Source organism: Oryctolagus cuniculus, chromosome 16 (genome assembly GCF_051225735.1).
Source record: "Oryctolagus cuniculus isolate XC-2025 breed Fujian yellow rabbit chromosome 16, ASM5122573v1, whole genome shotgun sequence".
NCBI lineage: Eukaryota > Metazoa > Chordata > Mammalia > Lagomorpha > Leporidae > Oryctolagus > Oryctolagus cuniculus.
In genome coordinates this window covers 17,527,844-17,551,977 of record NC_142882.1, presented here as the reverse complement: position 1 = coordinate 17,551,977, position 24,134 = coordinate 17,527,844, and the positions used below count along the sequence as shown (strand labels likewise).

General features: G+C 42.3%; 1 protein-coding gene and 1 long non-coding RNA gene across 2 annotated transcripts; one reads left to right on the top strand and one right to left on the bottom strand.

Annotated features, from left to right (window-relative positions):
• The first annotated feature begins 3,410 nt into the window (after positions 1-3,410).
• LOC149121556 (olfactory receptor 7E24-like) lies at positions 3,411-4,391 on the top strand. Its single transcript, XM_089315591.1, has one exon. It carries the CDS (start codon positions 3,411-3,413, stop codon positions 4,389-4,391), a length of 981 nt encoding a protein of 326 aa, XP_089171717.1.
• Positions 4,392-6,112: 1,721 nt separating this feature from the next.
• Positions 6,113-13,157, bottom strand: LOC149121555 (uncharacterized). Its single transcript, XR_016222965.1, has 2 exons — positions 12,510-13,157; positions 6,113-6,312 (listed from the first exon to the last, which is right to left on the bottom strand). It is a non-coding gene; the product is annotated as an uncharacterized LOC149121555 (long non-coding RNA).
• Positions 13,158-24,134: the final 10,977 nt, after the last annotated feature.

Sequence of the window (24,134 nt, the reverse complement as noted above, 5' to 3'; positions counted from 1 at the left end):
CGAGTGCCTTTAGGGCTGATTCTGAGGCCAGAGTGCTATTTAGGACATCCGCCATTCTATGAGTCTGCTGAGTATCTCATTTCCCGTGTTGGATCACTCTCCCCTTTATTTATTCTATCGGTTGGTGTTAGCAGATACTAGACTTGTTTATGTGCTCCCTTTGACTCTTAGTCCTTTCATTATGATCAATTGTGAACTGAAATTGATCACTTGGAGTAGTGAGATGGCATTGGCACATGCCACCTTGATGGGATTGAATTACTGCTTTTGAAATGAACATAGATTTTTTTCCTAATACATTATTTTCCATACGTTATCAATTTTTTACAGATGCTTTTTTTGGAAAATACACTTTTTTTTTGTCTAAAGACTTCTAAGCTTCAATACGGCCATGTACATGTATTTTTCAGAAGAATGATGCACTCCCTTTCATTTCTGATTCCCCTGACCCTATTCCTGGCTTGGCAGAGTGGAGGCATCAGCAATGAAGATCTCTGTTACAGGTTCAGTAGACCCTTCCATGGCTTGCAATAACTGGCCGTCATCAGTGTGGCTTTAACACACTCAGTGCTTTCTTGAAGATCCCTTTCAGAAAAGTCCCACAGAACTAGAGACCATGGAATAGCACGTGTTTGCATCTCTGTGAAGGGCACATGGATCCTGTAATGACACTTAATGTAATCTACAGCAAAATCTTTGTTTCTGAGTATTCAAAAATCAAGGCAGAGCTGTGTTTCACATCTAGCACAAATGCACAGAGAGAAGGGGGCAGGCAATCCTTGTGCCCGAGCTGAGGCATGTTCTAGAGTACCCTTTGCCAGCATCATTTATCAACAATTTCTTGTTTCTCCAATTACAGAATCTTTATTTTGAAAAATCATATGACCACATGCTTAAGCTCTCAATTCCCCTAGATGATAATCTGTCACAGATATGGGTGTTATTCTTCCTATGTCCAGTGGACAATACAATCACGGGGAGGTTGAGAGATTTACACACCTGTTGGCACGTATTGTAGGTGAATGATGCTGATTTCCTGACTCCTTCCATACAGCAAGCAGAAATATTATGACAAGTAGAAATAACATTCCCACACAACTTGAAATTTCTTATTAGGAAAGGATTACTACTAGATATTAAACAGAGAAACATTTGATGATACATCAAATATATAGGTGATGTATATATATAGATGGTATATCAAATATATAGTTAGTATATATTTGGTATATCAAAGATATATTTGATTGTTTTTATTGGGATAGCAAACAGGTGTTGGACAAAACTACACATGCATCAAATTTTGCTATTCAGCCAGAAATCCTCACTTGTGTGATATGAAGAGAGGGACAAAGATTTCAAAAGCTTGTCGTAACAATGCACGTACAAATTAGATGATGTCCCCCTCCCAGGTAAAGATGTGAAGCAGATGAAATGCTTGAAGTGAGTGTACATCCCAGAGGGGCTGAAAACCCAGCTTCAGTGCACCCTAGTCTGTTTCAGGGGCAGTAGGTATGTATACTAGACACATTCATGTAACTTTCAGGTGAGTTTTAAAGAAATCTACTTAGAGATGCACAAACTAATGCTCACATGAAGGAGCATGCATTGTGGTGCAGTTGGTTGAGCCTCAGCTTGGGAAATTCACATCCCATAGAGGAGTACCTGGGTCAAGACCCAGTTACTCTGCTCTGACCAAGCTTTCTACTAACATGCATGTCAGACAGCAGGTGATGGCCCAGTTACTCAGGTTTATGATATCAGATAGGAAATCTGGATGGAATTCTGGGCTCCAGCCTCAGCCTGTGCTTGTGGGCATTTGAGGAGTGAACCAGTAGATGGAAGATACCTCTGTTTCAAATATGAAAAAAAAAGAATAAAGAAAGATAAAAAGAATTAAGAAAATTTCCTTGCAACAGTCTTATAGGGAAAACATCCATTTCATGGATGAAGAATCTGCAAAAGTATGCTTGCATTATTTCCTGGAATTCTGTTTTGCATTTTTTCTCAGTTCAATCATAGCTTCTCCTGCTACCATAATGAACTACAGTTGTCTTAGGGCAGACAGAGAATTGCAACCCATGGATAAGGAAAGGTTAATACTACAATATTTTCTTTAGGCATAGGAAGATTGGAACTCAAAGTTGACTTTGGACCCTGTTTGATAGCAAACACTTCAACTGCAAATAAGAGGGTTTATGATCATAAAATTGTAAAGCAGCATTACTAGGTTGCTATGAAAAAAGGAACATTTTGAAAATATTTAAATAAGGTGCACCTCTCAAACACAAGATAATTTACTGAGATCTTGAGGCAAATAAAAAAATTACCTGTTTAAGCTTTTGAAAATTCAGACATTTCTTATAAAAATCCTTATTTCTGATCCCTGACAGGTGTAGAAAACACTAAAGTTACATTTGTGGTCATTGCTTTTGTATGATTATGTGCACTTAATTAAACCACATTTATCAAAATTTGACCCCCACCAATGACCAGGATAGAAGTTATGGATCACACAGCAGACAGACAGGAGTGGGCACACAACATGGTTAAGATCCCCCCTCCTACTTAGGAGTGTCTGAGTTTGATTTCAGGCTATCATTCATGACTCGGCTTCCTTCCAGACTGTGGGAGGCAGTGGTGATGACTCAAGTAATTGGGTGACTGCTACCCATGTAGGAGACCCAGATCAAGTTTCAGCTCCCAGGGTTGCGAGTGGGAGGGAAGTTATTGGGGGGGGAAGCCACTGTATTCCAAAATCTGTGCTTTGGAAATTTATATTTATTAAATAAAAGTTAAAAAAATTCCAACTCCCAGCTTCTGCAGTAGTCCATCCAAGACACTGTAGGCATTTGGGAGTGAATCAATGGGCTGGCTGGCTGGCTGGCTTGCTCTCTCTCTTTCCCTTCTTCCCTCCCTCCTTCCCTGTCTGTGTGTCTCCCTATCAAACAAAAAGGAGATACAGAAGGGAAACCAGAAAACCTGAGAATGATGAAACCTCTGAAAAATAAAGAACACACAACAGTATTTTCCTATCATGAACGATCAACATTAAGTTAGTGTTGACATAACACAGTCCTAGCATTTAGAGTGCACTTAAGTCAATGGAATTTGTACCTTTGCTAAAATAAGATATATTTAACTGCTTCTTAATTACCCTTATTTAGAATATTATCTTTGAAGGCAAAAGGGCATTTTGCATTTGTTATTAAACGTTTAGGTTGCATTTGATGTGTTCATGGACTTGGTAGGTCTAGTGTTCTGGATTTCCTAACATTTTTCAGTTGCTCCAACGACAGTTCTTTTAATTTTATTTATTCTATGGACCATAGACTTGCCCTTATGTTATACCCTTGACTAGCTGAATTAAAACTATAGAAAAAAAAAAACTAAGCAAGCACTGTGTGCCCATGTATCCTTTTTCCATCCCTCTCTCTTTTTCCAGAAGGAGCGCAGGCTCTGTTGAAACACAAAATCGGACGTGTGTCCCAGAATTCCATCTTGTGGGCTTCTCACAGGATCCAGCCCTGCAGTACCTCCTGTTAGTGCTGTTCCTGTCCATGTACCAGGTCACGGTGCTCAGGAACCTGCTCATCATCCTGCTCATCATCTCTGACACCCACCTGCACACCCCCATGTACTTCTTCCTCTGCAACCTGTCCTTGGCTGATGTGGGTTTCACCTCCACCACGGTTCCCAAGATGATTGTGGACATCCACACTCACAGCACAGCCATCTCCTATGTGGGCTGCCTGACACAGATGTCTCTCTTTCTCATCTGTGGATGCATGGATGATTTGATTCTGACCGTGATGGCCTATGACCGGTTTGTCGCCATTTGTCATCCATTGCATTACCAGGTCATCATGAACCCCTGCCGCTGTGCTTTCTTGGTTACAGTGTCTTTTTTTGGCAGCCTTTTGGAATCCCTGCTGCACAACTTGATATTATTACCAGTTACCTGCTACAAGGCAGCTGAAATTTCTAATTTCTTTTGTGACCCTTCTCAGCTTCTCAATCTTACATGTGATGACACCTTCAAACATGACATAGTCATGTATCTTATTGGTATCACATTTGGGTTTTTCCCTATCTCAGGGATCCTCTTCTCTTACTATAAAATCGTGTCCTCCATTCTGAGAGTCCCATCCCCAGACGGGAAGTACAAAGCCTTCTCCACCTGTGGCTCTCACCTGTTGGTCGTTTGCTTATTTTATGGATCAGGTTTAGGTGTGTATCTCAGTGCATCCTTCTCCACCTCTTCCAGAAAGAGTGCTGTGGCCTCACTGATGTACACTCTGGTCACCCCTATGTTGAACCCCTTCATCTACAGCCTGAGGAACAGGGACATCAAGAGAGCTCTGCAGAGAATTGTCAACAGAATAAGCTAATCTCACTGCCCTTGCCATCCTTGTGCTCCTAGAACTGAAATGGGCAGCTCCAAGAAGTCCAGAATCAGTCCTCAGGTCACAGCATGTGAAGGCATCTATCATCATCTCCATGTCTTTTGGGCTTCTCTTTCCACAACCGTTCCTCTCAACATATGGGAAGCTAGCGAAGTAGGCTGGGGCTTTAACTTGCTGTGTCACTGTGCAGGCCCCAGGTTGGAGCTCTTAAAAATCACTATTCTACTTTCCACCTTTCTTTATTAAAGGTCACTCATGGTTACTAACCTTAACTACATTGGAAGTGTGGTGCATTTCACTCATCTCTTCTCTCCCCACTCAGGCCTCAGTATTGGAGAGAGCCCCTTTAGTTATCATTTCTGTTCACATGTTTTTCCTTCTTTGCCTTTGTCCTACAGTAACTATTGGACCCATTGTCCATATGACTGGTTTAATTCTGTAATTAATACACAGTTATTCTTAAGTGTTGAAATTTAACTGAAATGTGATCCCTGTTAAACATAAGAGTGGGAATAAGAGAGGGAAGAGATGTACAATTTGGGACATGCTCAAGCTGACTTGCCCCAAATGGTAGAGTTAGAAACATACCAGGGGACTCCAATTTAATCCCATCAAGGTGGCTTGTACCAATGCCATCTCACTAGTCCAAGTGATCAATTTCAGTTCACAATTGATCATAATGAAAGGACTAAGAGTCAAAGGGAGCACATAAACAAGTCTAGTACCTGCTAACACTAACCGATAGAATAAATTAAGGGGAGAGTGATCCAACATGGGAAATGAGATACTCAGCAGACTCATAGAATGGCGGATGTCCTAAACTGCACTCTGGTCTCAGAATCAGCCCTAAAGGCATTCCGATCTGGCTGAAAAGCCCATGAGAGTATTTCAGGCATGGAAAGACAGGACACTCTGGTGAAAAAAAAAAAAAACTAAATGAAAGATCTCTGTGAGTGAGATCCCAGTGGACAGAACAGGTCTTCAAAGAAGGAGGTACCTTTCTCTGAAGGGAGGAGAGAACCTCCACTTTGACTATGACCTTGTCTAAACAAGATAAGAGTCGGAGAGCTCAAGGGGCTTCCATAGCCTTGGAAACTCATGACTGGTGCATAGGGAGATTACTGATACCATAAACAGGAGTGTCAATTTGTTAAGTCAACAACAGGAGTCACTGTGCACTTACTCCTCATGTAGGATCTCTGTCCTTAATGTGCTGTACATTGAGGCTTAGTGCTATAACGAGTACTCAAACAGTATGTTTCACTTTGTGTTTCTATGGGGGTGCAAACTGTTGAAATCTTTACTTAATGTATACTAAACTGATCTTCTGTTAAAAAAAAAGAAGAAATTATCAATTCCCAACTTGACTCTCACTGGGATTAAACATGACAATAGGTCTGATCTGATTTCATCATCATTTAAAAAATCATCTTATTTTTCACTTTATGTTTCTGTGTGGGAGCAAACTGTTGAAATCTTAATGTATGCTAAATTGATCTTCTGTATATTAAGATAATCGAAAATGAATCTTGATGTGAATGGAAGGGGAGAGGGAGTGGGAAAGGGGAGGGTTGTGGGTAGGAGGGACGTTGTGGGAGGGAAGAAAAAAAATGCATGAGGGGGCGGCACTGTTTCGTGGTAGGTGAAGTCTCTGTCAGCAGTACTGACATCCCATTGGGTGCTGGTTTGAGTCCTGGCTGCTCCACTTCTGATGCAGCTTCCTGCTAATGCCTGGGAAATCAGCGGTGGATGGCCTAAATGCTCAGGCTCATGCATCCATGTTGGAGACCCAGAAGAAGTGCCTAGCTCCTGGCTTTGGATTAGCCCATCTCCACCTATTGCAGGCATTTGGGGAGTGAATCAGTGGATGGAAGATCTGTTGCTGCTTCTCTTTCTGTAACTCTGCCTTTTGAATAAAATAAATAAATGTTAATTTTTTTTCATGTGCTCAAGAAATCAAGCCCATTTTCAATATCAGTCTTCTCATAAACACAAAAGAGGCAGAATTTAGGGTGTTCCCATTTCTATTAAGGACACTCATCTTTTGAGGTGGGTGTTAGTGGCCTTTGGCATGCCTGTATCTGTCTGCTGGTTCACTGCCCAAAAGGCCGCAATGGCTGGGCTGCATCAGTCCAGAGCCAGGAGCCTGGAAGTCCATCCTGGTCTCTCATGTGTGTGCCATGGGCCTAGGCATTCAGGCCATCTTCCACTGCTTTCCCAGGTGCACTGGCAAGGAGCTGGATCAGAAACAGAGCATCCTGGACTTTATTGGTGCTGAAATGAGATACCAGGTGGCAGGCAGCAGCCTGCTGCACCACAATGCTGTCCCTGAACGAGGCAATAGCATGTGCCTCCCACTCTTCAGGTTTCCAGTCCATCCAGCGGGAATGGTTCCTGTGCTTTCCATCACTGGAGGTGCCATGAGTGTTAGCCAGCCTATCACTGGAGCCACCACAGGTGTTAGCTGGCCCATTCCCGTGCCTGTCTTCTTGCCAGTCCTCAGGACAGAGCCTCAGCCCCCATGGGTCCCTGCACACAGGAGGGAGAACAGATTTGTGCTCCTTGGCCATGCCCCAGAGTGAGGCAGCATGGCCTGCAGGGTGCTTTGGGAGATGCTGGGTGTGGAGGATTGTCAGGAACATATTTCCCCAGCATCAGTTCACATCAGATGGGTGGGAAAGCAAGACTAGCTGCCCCGACATGCCAGCTTTCAGCTCAGAGGTCTGTAATGTTTATGCTTTTCAGTTTTGCTGGGAATTTGAGAATCCAACTGGTACCAAATGCTTGCTCCATGACACCATCTTGAGAAAGGAGCCACAGTTGGAATCTGTACTGCTGTAGGAGATAGAAACCCCTGTATATCCTCATCCCTGGGGATCCACAGTCACTCCACTGTTCAGGCAAGAGGACCACAGCCTCATAAACCTCGCTAGACCCAGCAGCAACTGTGACCCCAACATTTTAGCCTAAGCGGTGCCCTGCACTACACTGGTCACGTAGTTCTGCACAGCAAAGTGGGTCCTATATCCAAAACCTTAAGAAGGAGTGATCACCTCTGCGGAATGAGGACCATCTCCCCTACTTCCTCAACTTTGACCCCACGAGGGCAGTGCAAGCTCTGGCTTTGGTGGGTGTGAGCAGTGCTGCATGTTCGTCCCATACTCCTGCCCAGTTGTACTGTGGATCTTTCTGAGCCTGCGATGGCTTTGAGGGGACTAAAACACCCTACTTTTGTCAGCGTACAGATCACTGGAAAACAAGCATCAGAATTAAATTGTACCATAGACCAAATGAGTCTTATCAAAATAGAACATTACATCCAACCACAGCAGGATACATCCTCTTTCCACCAGCACATAGAGTAGTCTTTAGGATAGGCCATCTCACTAGTCCTGGTGATCAATTTCTGTTCAAAATTGATCATAATGAAAGGACTAAGAGCCAAAGGGAGCACATAAACAAGACTAGTGTCTGCAAATACTAGCTGATAGAATAAAAAAGGGAGAGAGCATTCCAACATGGGAAGCGAGATACACAGCAGACCCATAGAATGGCAGATGTCCTGAATGGCACTCTGGCCTCAGAATCAGCCGTTAAGGCATTTGGATCTGGCTGAAAAGCCCATGAGAGTATTACAGGCATGGAAAGCCAAAACACTCTGGGGGAAAAAAAAATAAAAAACCCTAGATGAAAGATCTCCACGAGTGAGATCCCAGTGAAAAGAAGGAGGTACCTTTCTCTGAAGGGAGGAGAGAACCTCCACTTTGACTATGACCTTGTCTAAATATGATCAGAGTTGTTGAACTCAAAAGGTTCCATAGCCTTGGTGACTCATGACAAGAGCCTAGGGTGATTACTGATGCCGTAAACAAGAGTGTCAATTTGTTAAGTCAACAACAGGAGTCACTGTGCACTTACTCCTTATGTAGGATCTCTGTCCTTAAAGTGCTGTACATTGTGAGTTAATGCTATAACTAGTACTCAAACAGTATTTTTCACTTTGTGTTTCTATGTGGGTGCAAATTGTTGAAATCTTTACTTAATATATGCTAAACTGATCTTCTGTATATAAAGGGAATTGAAAATGAATCTTGATGTGAATGGAAGGGGGGAGGGAGAGGGAAAGGGGAGGGTTGCGGGTGGGAGGGAAGTTATGGGGGGGAAGCCATTGTAATCTATAAGCTGTACTTTGCAAATTTATATTCCTCAAATAAAAAAGTTAAAAAAATAAATCTTCCTAATTTTAATGACTAAAAAAAAAAAAACAAAAACAAAAACAAACAAATCCCAGCAAATTCAAAAAAAAATCAAAATCATCACATTATCCTCTCTGAGCACAATGGAGTAAAATTAGAAATGGTCAGCGAAAGAGAAAATAACTCTAGAAGTTATCCAAATAATGGAAATGGAACAACTTGGTTCTGAATGAAAAACGGGTCCTTGAAAAATAAGGAAAATTTAAAAATTCTTTGAATCTTATGAAAATAGAAACACAATAACCTGAAACTTATGACATAGCGGAAGCAATTCTAGTAATTCTAATGAAAAGTTTATAACAGTAAGCACCTATACACACACACACACACACACACACACACCACAACCTAACTACAACTTAAGGACCTAGAAAGCAAGATACAACCAAGCCCAAAGCTAGGAGGAAAGAAAGAAACATCAGAGCAAAATAAATAAAATAGGAAACTAAAATAGAAAAGATTAATGAAGTAAAAAATTTGGTTTTTTGAAAAGATAAAACATACATCTTTAGCTAGAGTAAAACCAGAAAGCAGACTTGAATAAATAAAAGCATAGATGGAAAAGGAGACATTACAAATGACACCAAAGAAGTATAAAGAGGCATTACAGAGTATCATGAATGACTACACACCAACAAATTGGCAAACTTTGAAGAGGAGGACAGATTTCTACACCTGTAACTGACCAGGATTGAACAACAAAGAAAACCTGAATGGACCAATAAAAAGTAGTGAGATGGAAGTGTAACAAGAAGTATCCGGACAAAGAAAAGCCCAGGACCAGATGGCTTCACTGCTGAATTCTAGCAAACTCTTAAGGAAGAACTAACACTAATTAATCTCAAAGTACTCCCAAGTAATCGAAAGGAAGGGAACCCTTCCAAATGCATTCTATGAGGCTAGCATTACCTTGATTTCAAAACCAGTCAAGGACACAACAGAAAAAAACTCTAGGTCAATATCCCTGATGAACACAGATGCAAAAATTCTCAACTGTATACTAGCAATTGGCATTCAACACACACACCAACAAAAGTCCTTTAGTATGATGAAGTATGAGTTCTATCAGGGATTCAGAAATATTCAGCCTATGGAAGTCAATAACTAATATATCACATCAACAGAAAAAAAGGCAAAATTCATGTGATCACCTCAGCAGATGCAGAGAGCATTTGGCAATATTCAGCATCTACTTGTGACCAAAAACCTTAAATAAATTAGTATAGAAGGAATACACCTCAACACAGTAAAGGCCAGATGGGACAAACCCATAGCCAACATGATCCTGGAAGGAGCAAAGCTGAAACCATGTCCTCTAAGATCTGGAGCCAGAAAAGGCTGTCAACCTTCACTGCTCTTATTCAATATAGCATTGGAAGTTTTAGCCAAAGCAGTTAGGCAAGGGAAAGAAATAAAAGGTAGACAAATAGGAAAGGAAGAAATCAAATTGCCCCTGTTTGTAGATGACATGAGTTTGTACGGAAATAAACCTGAGTACATTCACCAGGAGACTAGTGGAACTGAAAAACAAGTTCAGTAAAGTTGCATGATACAAATTCAATATGCAAAACTCAGCAGCATTTCTAATGGACTGCACCAGAAAGAAGTAATTACAAAAAATTGTAATGCCTTGCAATCCATTTAACCATGGGTATGAAAGATCTCTACCATGAAAATTACATAACACTACTGAAAGAGGTAAAGAAAACAAAACAAAAAAGATTGCAAGATATAATTAAAATGTCCATACTACCCGAAGAGATTTCCAGATTCAATGCAGTCTCCATGGAAATACTAACTACATTTTTCATGGAACTATTATAAATTTATAAAATTTAATCTTGAACAACAACAAAGAGGGAGGCATCAGAATACTAGATTTCAGGACATTCTACAGAGCTATTTCAACTAAAACAGCATGGTACTTACATAAAAATTGTCATGTAGAACAAAGAGACTAATTGGAGATCAAAAAAGTGAATCCATGAATCTATAGTCAACTTTGACAAAGTTGTTGAAAGCACATTGGAGCATGGACTGTCTCTTCAGTTACTGGCAAGGGAAGACTGTATATCAATATGCAGTTAATTGAACTAAGATGTTCCCTCCCTCTTATACAAAAATCTACTCAAAATGATCAAAGATCTAAATATAAGACCCAAAACTATCAAACTACTAGAAAAAAAAGGGAACAACTTCAATATAATACCACAGACAATGCTTTTTTTTAATAAGATCCCAAAAGCACAAAAAAGAAAAGCAAAAACATATCAGAATGTATCAAAGAGAGAAACTTCTGCACAGTCAAGGAAACAATCCGCAAAATGAAGAAACAACCAACATAAAGTGAGAGCATATTTAAGCTATTCTTCTGACAAAGGATTACTATCCAGAATATATAAGGAACCCAGAAAACCTAATTAGAAAACAAAAAATCCAGTTACGGAATGGGCATAGAGTATGAATAGAGATTGTGCCCTTGGACTGGCCTTCAGGGAGAAACGTACACATTTAGCCCAATTCCAGGTGTGCCTTTCTGGTTCCACATGCCTAAGGAGCTATTTGGAAGGCAAGTGGGACTTCTAATGGCAGACAATAAAGAAACAACACGTGGGGACTCTAATACTGAAGTTACTGGTGATAGTAAAGGGCTCACTGAAGTAGCAGTTATGTATTGTCAGGGGCACCAATCAGCCAGCAGATGAAGCAGCCAATGTTTTCCTATATAAATCTCCTATCTGTATATGACACTCATTCCAATTTTTAGCTTGTCTAACACTTGCTCCTACTGATACTAATTCAGACACTCACTGAAGAGAATCATATGGGCTTCCATCAGTGTAGAAAAGGTTGGTATTATAATCCTGACAAACATGTTTTCTATACCTGACAATTGTGCCTTTCAAGTTGCTGAGGCTACATGTGACCATACTCATTATGGAAAGGAGATGTATTTCAATGACTCTCAAACAATCTGACTGGATACAAGTAATCACCCAAAAGTGTATGTTGTGTGTAAACACCCACAACCACCCCAAAGAGATGGGAGTGGGGCTGGCAATGTTGCACAGAGGGTTAAGCTGTTGCCAGCAATGACATCATTCCGTATCTGAGTTCCAGTTCACATCCTGGCTGCTCTGCTTCTAATCCAAGTGCCTGTTAATACACCTGGGAAACAGTGGACGATGACTCAAGTTTTGGGTTCCTGCACCCACGTGGGAGATCTGGAGGCAGTTCCAGTCTGGCCCAGCACCAGCTGTTGTGGGCACTTGTGGAGTGAACCAGCGGATAGTAAACCTCTCTCTTTCTCCCCTTCTGTCTGTCACTCTGCCTTTCAAATAAATGTTTATTTTTAAAAAAAAGCCTGAAACTCAAAATAACGAGAGTGCCCCAAGTCCCAGGCTCACAATTCTAGGGGCGACTACCTGGGGGTTAACAAACTGATTTGACTGTGATGTTGAGAGCCCAGGGGACTTAAGTACTTGGTAAAGGATGTGGATATTTTTACCAGTCAGCTGGAAGCATACTTGAATCAAACCAAAAAAAGCTACAGAATTCAGTAAAACACGACTTAACCACATCATCCCGAAATTTGGCTTCCTGAGGGCAACCACTGGCCAGCATTATCTGCAGCCATCCAGCAAGTTAAGATTGCCTTAGAGCTTTCTCCTGGCAGAAACAAGGGGAGTCTGTGTGACCCAACAGCCCTGCTGAGTTTGGGTAAACATGTCCAGCCATGAAATCGACCGACCAACTGGACAGCCAACAAGCGGGAGTAAGGACTACTGAAACCTCATGTGACTGGTGGATGGAGTTCTCCAGCTTCTGCTGGGTTTGGCTGACTTACCCATCTGCTTTCCTGTTCTCTGCTTATTTGGTCTCCATCTTCTTCATTTTCCAACCATTTTCATTTGTAGCCAAGAAAGCCCGAGCTGGACCTCCTACTGCAAGACCTTTCACCTCCATGGAATCCTGCTCCCCAGTCCTTAAAATTCATTTGCATCCTGCTTGAAGCCCTTTAGGGCTCATGGCCCCAGTGAAGTAGGAAGTATCCAGATGACAGTGATGCCCTTTCCCTCTTTTAACTCCATAAGTTATAAACTGCAGGAGAGCTCAACACACCTCTCTGCCCCCACAGAAGCAAAACAAGTAGCCTATCATTGGCTAAATGCTGAGAATAACCAGGTGTTCTTGCAAATAAAGGGGCGGGAAGGACCAGGAGGAAGCCGTTGATTGGATGCAGCCACACTCAGTGGTTAACACATTTCATGCAGGAGTCGCATGCAAGTCTGATTCAGCTGTGGCCGCTTTGTGGCACCTGTGCTGAAGCCGGGCTTGGCCCCTCACCATCACCTTCCTGATATGAAGCTAACCCCTCTCTTTATGTTAAAGTCTTCAACACCAGATGAACATGAAATAATGCAAGACACCTGACACCTTAGCAGGCATGTGTGCCTACTCCTTTCTGAAATGCATAACTCTGCCTGAAACTTCCCTAAACTTAATGAATATGTATAATTTCCTTAGAAGTAAGCCCCAGGACCTGTAACTTCCAGCTCCTCTGGGAGCCTAGTATGTAGTTACTGGCCTCACGCCTGAAATGTGCAGATTTAAATATAATCGTTTCTATTCCGAGAGCAAATCATTGCAGGTGAGTTTGATTGGCCAAGGCAGCTGACAATAACCCATGGATTTTCTGTCTTGTTATAACACCACAAAGAAATAATATGATGGATACTTTAATTAGCCCCATTTAATTATTCCACCATGTATATATGCATTGAAACATTACACTCTTCCACACAAGCATATAAATATAATTGTCAATTAAAATAAAATTAATTTAAAAAGGTTCCATGAAGATTATATAAAGCCAAGTTTTAGATTATTATCCCCTTTTAGCTCTAGGACATGTGGGAAACAGATGTATAAGGAGCAAAACCTTTTTCTCTCTGTCCTTGTTATCTTTTTTCTTTTCCTCAGTGATGAACTATAACAACCTCAGGAGTTCTAGATCCCTTGAGAGCACTAGTTGCTTAAACTTTACTTGTTAGTGGAGCTGCTTCCTTGTGGTATTTGAGGAGAAAAAATAGTGTACTTTTAAATGTTTAATTGGGGTAGGGAGATCTTCCATTTTTAAAATTTAAATTATTGTTCACGTGAGAAGGAGGGAATGAGAGAGAGACAGAGAAAGTTGCCATCAACTCTGTTTACTCCCCAGATGGCTGCACCAGCCCAGCTGGTGGAGGGGCCAGCAGTCAGGATTCAATCCAGGTCTCCCATGTAGGTGGCAGAAACCTGATCAATTGAGCCATCACTGCCACCTCCCAGGGTCTGCATTTGCAGGACACTAGAGTCAGGAGCCAGAGTCAAGTGCTTGACGCAGGTACTCTGCTGTGGGAAGCTGGCTTCTGAGCTTGCGTCTCAGACTAGGCTAAATTTTCACCCCGGTCCTGTTTATTTCATTTTCAGTCTCTTCTTCTTCCTTAAATCTTAGGTATTAACAGTAAATATCTATTGAGAAACTACAATGGTTCCAGTTCTGGGAGCCATGGTTGCTCACAAAAAGGTGACCCAGTAACATTTCAAGTGTAGAAAGTGCTAAGGCAAAAAAATTGGAGTAGTATAAAGTAGGGACTGGAAGAAACACTTGTGCACTCATGTTCATAGGAGCATTATCCACAATGACCAAAAGTGGAGCAATATGGCATCCTTGGGCATATGAAATAATACAGCCTATAGCTACAATGGAATATTATTCACCCTGGAAAAGGATGGAATTTCACACACATGCTACAATGTGAGTGAACTATGAATATACATTATACTAAATAAAAGAAGTCAGTCCCCAAAGAACAAATATTGTATGATTGCATTTGTATCTGGAACTTACAGTAGTCAAATTCATAGAGAAAGTAGAATGGTGGGTGCCAGAGGTTGTCAGGGGAGGTGGAAGAACTGGGAGTTAGTGTTTGGTGGGTACAGAGCTTCAGTTTGGGAAGATGAAAGATGTTTTGGAGATAGACATTGGTGGTGGTTATGCAACAATGTAAATAGACTCAATACTAAATTTATAACTATTGTATACTTATAAATTGCTGAGTATATTTAAAAAGTATTTATTTATTCTGAAAGGCAGGGAGACAAACAGAGAAAGACTGACAGAGGTCATCCATCCATTGATTCACACTCCAAATATCTACAACAGCCAAGGCTGAGCCAGGCTGAAGCCATGAACCAGGAATTTAATCTAGCAGGGACCCAAGTAATTGAGCCATTGCTGGCTGCCTCTCAGGGTACACATTATCAAGAATCTGGAATTAGAAGCAGGGTTGGGACTCAAACCCAGTTACTCTGATATGGGTTGCAGATGTCCCAACTGGTGTGTTAACCTCTGTGCCAAATGTTTTCCCCGGTGAGTAGATCTTCCGTGTTCTCACCACACACACACACACACACACACACACAAATGGTAATCATGTGAGGTGATGGAAGTGTCCACTTGATTGTAATAATAATTTCACAACTTATAGGTATATTACAACATCAAAATCTATGATTTTTATTTGTTAATTATATCTCAGTAAAGCTTGAAAAATTACTAACTTGATAGATTTGATGTGAATTTTATCACCATGAAACAAGAAATTTAGAAACATACCATAGTTGAACCTTGAAAACATTATGGAACTAAAATAAAGCAGACACAAAATGTCAGACATTGTCTGATTCCACTTCAGTGAGGAACCCAGATAGAGAATTCATAGACACTACTGAAGAATAGAGGCTGTGAAGAGCCAAAGTGACTCCATTTTAAAACAATAAAAAAGCAGCCTCCGTTTCCCATAGCAGACCCGAGTCCTTGTAGAAGCAGGCATTCAGGCATTCCGGAGATATCAAAGCTTACCAGGGATAGCTAGCTCAGTAGACCAAGGCCAAAGTAACTGCCTGCACCCAAAGCTCCCATGCTGTAAGCCCCCGCTGATGCAACTCTTTTTTTCCTGCTGATGTAGCCCTTTTTTGCTTTAAAAACTCTCCCAAACAAGACCGAGGCCTCACTCCTTCCTCCGCTGTGCCAGTTGGTTGGATGGGGTCCCTGTTGTGGCTTATACTCCTGAATAAACCCTGCTTTTGCAGTTTGGTGTGATTGGGTTGCTGATAGCTTCTTGGGGATCTACTTATCTGGACACAACATCTGCCCTGGGGCTGGAGTTAGAAAATGGGCAGTTGTTTTTTGTAAGGCATACAGATTTCTGCTTGGGATGATGAAAAGCTAAAAGAACTGGATAGAGGACAGTGTACTGTGGTGGAATGAGAAGGCCATGCCAAGATGGCCACTGGCAAACAAGCATCAGTTACACAGGAATGGCTTCAGAAAGCACCTGGCAATGGAGGTTGCCTGGCAACGGGCTGTGAATTGTTAGGGCATAAACCACTCCTTGATCGGACTGGCTGCCTCTGCTATTTAAGTTGTTGTGCCAACTGAAATAAATGAGTCTGCGGGCTGCTCACCTCTGGCCTGCTTTCACCCGACTCCCAGGGACTATGTGGTGACTCCATGCCTCTTGCTCCCACCACGCTCCTCCTCTCAGAATGAATCCACAACTTCTGGCACCCAATGTGACTGAGAGACAGTGTGTCAGACTTGGTGAGGTCCCCCCTTGATTTCAGCAAGTAGGCCCCTCAGTGTTTTGTGTGCTGTTTGGTTCTGTGAGGGTGAGCACAGAACCCCCTCGTATGCCCCTTTCCTTGTCCTTGTCCTTGGTCGAAGAGACCCCAGGTTATACACACACTGCCCAGAAGTGTAACACTGCTTTTTGGCTCCTTTTACTTTCAGTTCACCTGGCGAATTCACATAAGGTACTGATCATCCCAGAATTTGGAACTTAGTGATCTTCCCTCACTGGAGAGAGGTGACACCCTGTTGACACCATGTGGGCATATGTCCTTGACCTATCAAATCAAGGAAATCCCCCCTAAGCACAGGCCATACTTACGATCTTATACACTACTGTCTGTTCGTCTAACATAGGGAACCCCCTGCGTAATGCCATCAGCCACTGAGGTGCTAGGAATTTGTTTTATTATGGTAGCAGTGCTGTGGGTGTCTTTCCTTTGGCTAGAATTGACGTGGTATGCTCCTCTTGAGCCCTCAAACGTGGGAAAGTTACCCCCCTCTCAGAAACCCACACAGATTACCAAATATAATGAATGTGTGAGTGATCAGAGCCTGCCACTCCAGGCTGTTGCCTCACAAGCAACAGTTGATGACTTAGGGAGAGAGAGCTCTGACAGTGAAAATGACAGCAGACAACACAGCAATGCCTAGTCAGCCACCCCCCAAATATCCGTGAGATGAACTTAGATAACCTTGAGGCGATAACACATGTGAGGTCATCCCATCTGCACACAGTGAGGATCCCCTCTTTGTGGCAGTCCCCAGGCACCCCAGGCTCTCAGGGCAGCCACTAGACCCCATCCCACCCACATGTTTGCCATTAATGTCAGAGTGGATTCACAATTCAGGCCCTGGATTCCAACACCCATAAAAAGGCTTCTGCTAACCAAGGGCCAAGGATATGCTTGTGTCTTTCCAGAGAATGTGGGACAGCCCATTTGGGTACTAGCCAGAAACATCAAGCCTGCAACTGACAGTCAACCAGAACCAGCTGGTCAAGACTGAGAGTCCGCCTTGTTAGCAGATGCACCTGCTCCCAATTGTCAAGCTGCTGCCCTAGCATCCTGCCCTGAGGAACTGCCCACAGTCACATCTGCTACTGTCTTTTACCCCACCAGCTCTGGTCAGCCATTTGAACAGCCAACAGCCTGCGTGTAGTCATGCCATTCCTGATTACCATTGTCCCTCATTCCTACCCCCATCTGAGCAAGCACTCCTGTGGTCTCCCATTTCGAGGGCTGGTTAGTCAATGATGGGTAAGATCCCTAGACGAGAACCTAAGACAGGCACAGCTGCATACGAAGACCACGTAGAAACGGGGTCAGCAATGTAATGGCCAAGGATCATGTCTCCCGGTGCTCAAAAATAAATGAAAAGGGGGAAATGTAGTGGAATGAGAAGGTCGTGCCAAGGTGGCTGCTGGCAAGTGAGTGTCAGTTACTCGGGAATGGCTTTGGAAACCACATGGCAATGGAGCCTCCCTGGCAACAGACTGTGATTAGATGGCTTTGGAACCCAACTAGCAAAGGAGTTTGCCTGGCAACAGGCTGTGATTGGCTAGGGCATTAACTGTCCCTTGAGTGGATTGGCTGCCTTGGCTCTATAAGCTGCTGCACCAACTGAAATCAGTGAGTCTGCAATCTGCTCACCTCTTTCCCACTTTCACCCAACTCCCGGTGTCTGTGTCGTGACTCCACACTTCTTGTCCCCACCGTGCTTCTCCTCTCAGAACAAATCCACAGCAACAGTATACAACATTGGAGTGTATCTTGTGCCACCGAACTATACACTGAGAAATGGTTACAATAGGGGCTGGCATTGTGGCAAAGCTGTTCAACATTTTCTTGGGTGCCTGCATCGTGGAGTGCCTATTCAAGCCCCAGCTATTCCATTTCTCATCCAGCTCCCTGCTATTACAACCTGGGAGGCAGCAGATGATAGTCCAATTGCTTGAGCCCTTGCCATACACACAGGAAACCAGGATGGAACTTTGGGCTCCTGGGTTCAGCCTGGACCAGCTCTGGCTGTTGCAGGCATTTTAGGATCTCTGTCCTTAACGTGCTGTACACTGAGGCTTAATGCTATAACGAGTACTCAAACAGTATATTTCACTTTGTGTTTCTATGGGGGTGCAAACGATTGAAATCTTTACTTAATGTACACTAAACTGATCTTCTGTAAAAAAAAAAAAAAAGAAATTATCAATTCCCAACTTGACTCTCACTGGGATTAAACATGACAATAGGTCTGATCTGATTTCATCATCATTTAAAAAAAATCATCTATTATTTTTCACTTTATGTTTCTGTGTGGGAGCAAACTGTTGAAATACTTACTTAAGGTATGCTAAGCTGATCTTCTGTATATTAAGATAATCGAAAATGAATCTTGATGTGAATGAAAGGGGAGAGAGAGTGGGAAAGGGGAGGGTTGTGGGTGGGAGGGACGGTATGGGGGGGAAGCCATTGTAACACATGAGTCGTACTTTGGAAATTTATATTCATTAAATAAAAGATAAAAAAAAATTCATTTTTTTTTATATGAAAGTCAGAGTTAGAATGAGGAAGAGACAGAGAGAGAGGTCCGCTATCTGCTGGTTCACTCCCAAGATGGCTGCAGCAGCCAGAGCTGAGCTGATTCGAAGTCAAGAGCCAAGAGCTTCTCCAGGTCTCCCACATGGGTGCAGGGGCCCAAGGACCTGGGACATCCCCCACTGCTTTCCCAGGCCATAGCAGAGAGACGGATTCGAAGAGGAGCAGCCAGGACTAGAACTGGTGCCCATATGGGATGCCGAAGCTTCAGACCAGGGCTTTAACCCACTGTACCACAGCGCCAGCTCCCAAGGAACATTTTTTGAAAATGGTTAAATGCTGTATTTTGTTATGTATCTGTATGTACACACACACACACAAATAAAAAAACCATTATAAAGTGTTAACAAATAGTTGAAGAATTAAAATGTGTAATTTTTTATTTGTGATTAACATTTGGTGTATATGTGTGAAATGGTCACTTCTCCATTTAATTATTTATAATCATTGTCTATATTCAAACTAAACTAGGGTCTTTTTGCTTTTTACTTGTTAAACTTATTTGATGAAGTATTAAGCCTTTTTACTGTAATGTAAATTTAAAAGATGTTGTCTCAAATTATAAAAATTATATAATATATAATTATATATAATTTATATTATATTTTATATTATAAAATATATAAGAATATATTATATATAATATATATTATATAGTAATATATTATAATGTGATATATATTAACTCTTTCAACTTAATAAATAAATCTTTAAAAAATACAAATATTGAGGCAGTCCTGGTTTAGGCTAGATTTTGACATCACTGCTCCAGTGAATCCTGGGACTCTTTCTACTCAACCATCATCTTATTAGGAATCTACAAGTCAAAACGCTGCCATATTTGTCACCAAGAAATGATCCAAGGAAGATTCATTTTTCCCAGAGGTGAAAAATGTAGGAGAGAGCAATTACAGATGTCTTCACTGTTAGTCTCCCAGGGATAATGAATTGGCAGGTTAAAGACTCCTGTTTGTGTTGTCCCTGTCCTTGAGGAGCCAAAATGATCAGAGACTGAACACATCACTGATCAGTTATTCTAATCAGCTTCAGAGGGGATACAGCCTCCAGGACACAACTTGGAACTCACTAATTTATAGTCATCAAGGTCCCACACTCGAGACACTCACATCATCTCCAGAAGAAGTGATCCAGGCCCTGTACCACATGCCTGGCTCTATCTCACACTCTGCTGGGGGCCAGACCTTCTGTTTTTATCGTCCACCCTCTACAAGAGAAAGAGATTCTAGACATTTGATTTGGTGGGTTCATGCTGCTGAGCCTGCATAGCCTGGTAAGTGTTGAGGAAACTAGGGGAGGGGAAAGGGCATTGCCTATTGTTAAGTATAAGGTAGGGTAAACTCTGTAATGTTCATGGAGAAAGACTTGCTGAATGTAATTTCTGGGAAGGAAGAATGATTAGACTGCTTGGTGATAGCGGCCACTGCGTAGTGAGTTGTGTTTTGTTTGTGGGCATGGTTGAGAAGATGATGAGAGGTGCTAGTCTTTGTTGGCCATTTCACTGCCCTGGACCACATGGTCTACTGTTGTGATTTCCAGTCCAAGTTGCACAGATGGATGCCCCAAGGTCCTGATAGAACTGTAGATTTTTAACAGCAAAGTCCTGGACCCTTCTAGATCTATTCTCTTATTACCTGACCCGAGAACTCCAAATCCTCCATTCTCTACCACCCCCAGACCAAGCCTTCTGAATTCTGTGACCCACACTTGCTTAGGAACATTTCCTGCTTTCCAGAAAGACCTGTCCTTGTCCTTCTCTCTTAACCCTTATCCAGGGCTCTTATTAGATTCCTTCAAGAAAGCAGAGGCTGGATTCCCCAGCACCTTGGACTGTGGTACAGAAATCCTTGGTTGGGCTGTGAGAGGAAAAGGGAAGGACACAGGCAAGCCCAACACCATGTTCCCTCTTGACATCCCCTGCTTTAATTCTTGGGGATGGCAGGGGTGCACTGGAACCCACCATATCCCTTTCCCGTGATTTCCCTTGATTTCCTTGTGCACCTCTCTTGATGCTTGTCTTTCTTAGGCAACATAATTCTTCAGTGGGTCCCTTCAATTCAAATGATGTGAAGACTCCCCCTATGTTATGTCTGCCCCAAACTCATCTTTCCCTCCAGGTACCAGCAATAATTGTAATTCATATCACATTAGTCCTTTGATTGTATTCATTCATTCATTCTCTCTCCAGCCCTCCCTGTATTGTATTCCCTTCACAGCCCCATTCTCTGTGCAATTTCCCTTTCCAGGTTCTGAGATGTCATCTGTGCCCATCTCTCCAACATCATTCTTGATTGTTCTCATCTACCACTTTCTACTTAAGAGCAAAGTGCGCCAGCACCACAGCTCACTAGGCTAACACTCCGCCTTGCAGCGCCGGCACACCGGGTTCTAGTCCCGGTCGGTGCGCCAGATTCTGTCCCGGTTGCCCTTCTTCCAGGCCAGCTCTCTGCTGTGGCCAGGGAGTGCAGTGGAGGATGGCCCAAGTCCTTGGGCCCTGCACCCCATGGGAGACCAGGATAAGTACCTGGCTCCTGTCATCGGATCAGCGCGGTGCGCTGGCTGCAGCATGCTGCCCGCAGCGGCCATTGGAGGGTGAACCAATGGCAAAGGAAGACTTTTCTCTCTGTCTCTCTCTCTCACTGACCACTCTGCCTGTCAAAAAAAAAAAAAAAAAAAAAAAAGAGCAAAGTGCCTGAACACTTTGCTTCTTGCTTCTTGCATTCAGACATCTCTCATCCCTCTTCTCAATTTAGAGCTCCTCTCTGTATTCCACACAGTAATCCACCTTAGCACTTAATTCTCTGTGTTACAATTACTGTTTTCTGCAACTATCTCTGCACCTTGGAGGCTGGACCATGAATACAAAGGCCACACTCTTAATCTTCATATAACAACAGCTAACACATAGCCTGGCCCAGACTCCTTTCTTGCAGAATGGTTTCCAGGACTTGTTCAGTGACTGACAAGCTGCCTCATTCATTCTTTTTCTTAAAGATTTATTTATTTATTTGAATGTGAGAGTTACACAGAAAAAGGAGAGGCAGAGAGAGAGTGAGCGAGCGAGCTCCAGGAGCCAGGAGCTTCCTCGGGTCTCCCATGTGAATGCAAGGGTCCAAGGACTTGGGTCATCTTCTACTATCACAGGCCAAAGCAGAGAGCTGGATGGGAAGCGGAGCAGCTGGTATTCAAACCGGTACCCATATGGGATGCTGGCGCTTCAGGCCAGGGTATTAACACACTGCTCCACAGCGCTAGCCCTCATTTATTCTTTGGTTATTCCTAACATAGTTTAGCACAACTGCCCTCTGACTCTAGGCAGTAAAAGTAGAATAGGGCATACTCATTTGATGCATGGACAAAGGGACTAGGATGAATGTGACTATCCTCCCAGCTTCTGATGTCTAACCCTTGGTCCAAAGGTAGGCAGAAATTTCTAATACATGGGCAGTTTAAGATATTCCTAACCATCATGTCATGACTCATTTGAATCATCATTTGGCTGGTGCTATTTTTATTTGTTTTTTTTTTTTAACTTTTATTTAATGAATATAAATTTCCAAAGTACGATTTATGGATTACAATGGCTTTCCCCACATACCGTCCCTCCCACCCACTACCCTCCCCTTTCCAAGATTCATTGATTTGAAAGGCAGAGTGTCAGAGGGAGAGGGGCACGTGCACGTGCACACACACACACACAAACACACGAGAGAGAGAGAGAGAGAGAGAGAAAGAGAGAGAGAGAAAGAGAGAGAGAGAAAGAGAGAGAAAGAGAGAGAAAGAGAGAGACCTTCCATCCATTAGTTCACTTCCCAAATGGCTACAATAGTCAATGCTGGGCCACACCAAAGCTGGTAGCCAGGAATTCCATAGGGGTCTTCCATGTGGGTGGCAGAGCTTTCCCAGGTGTATTAGCTGGGAGCTGAATTGGAAGCAGGGCAGCCAGAATGGATGATGGCAATGCAAGTGTTGTGCTACAATGCTGCACTCCACAATTATGTTTTCCACTGTACATTTTTCATTGTCTCAACTTTTTAATGTAGACTAAAAGAATAAGATTTGATTATCCCAGAAATAGAACCTTTCTCTGGCCAAATAATTACTTTCATGAAAATAGTTCTAAAACCTGAATGTTCACATGGACCATATGATAAAACTTCATAACTTCATGGAAAATGGAAATAAAGGACAAATTTATTTTTGTGTGAATCTACAAGTGCTTAAGGAAATAGAATAAATAAGAGAGGGCTCCCTGACTCTTAGAAATCTCACATGCAATTTCTGTCATCTGTAAGCCAACCACATTGTTAGTAATTTTTCCCAACAGCATCCTGAACAGAATCAGAAAGACAGTGCCAGAAAGACATCTCAAGATTTTAGGATTCAATCCTGTTAATTTCTTCTCTGGTTTTAATTATTTCTCTTCTCCTACTAGATTTGGGTTTGGTTTGCTGCAGTTTTTCTAGGTCCTTGAGGTGCGCTGAAAGCTCATTTGTTTGGTACCTTTCCAATTTCTTGATATAGGCACCTATTGCTATAAATTTGCCTCTCAATACTGCTTTTGCTGTATCCCATAAGTTTTGATATGTTGTGTTGTTGTCTTCATTTACTTCCAGAAAGTTTTTGATTTCTCTTTTGATTTCTTGAATGACCCAGTGTTCATTCAGGAGCATGTTGTTCAGTCTCCATGTGTTTGCATACTTTCTGGGGTTTCCTGAGTTGCTAATTTCCAGCTTCATCCCGCTGTGGTCTGAGAAGCTGCATGGTATGATTCTAATTCTTTTAAATTTGCTGAGACTTGCTTTATGGCCTAGTATGTGATCAATCTTAGAGAAGGTTCCATGCGCTGCTGAGAAGAATGTGAAGTCTGTAGATGTAGGGTTGAAAGTTCTGTAGATATCTGTTAGATCCATTTGGGCAATAGTGTCAATTAAATCTGCTGTTTCCTTGTTGATCTTCTGTCCGGATGATCTGTCTATTTCTGAGAGTGGAGTATTGAAGTCCCCCAGTACTATTGTATTGGAATCTAAATCTCCCTTTAAGTCCCTTAACATATCTTTTAAATAGACCGGTGCCCTGTAATTAGGTGCATATACATTTATAATAGTTACATCTTCCTGTTGAATTGAACCCTTAATCATTATATAGTGTCCCTCTTTATCTCTCTTAACAGTTTTTGTATTAA

Excerpts from the sequence above, each read along its gene's own strand:
- LOC149121556 (XM_089315591.1), top strand. The coding sequence starts at position 3,411 with ATGTATCCTTTTTCCATCCCTCTCTCTTTTTCCAGAAGGAGCGCAGGC.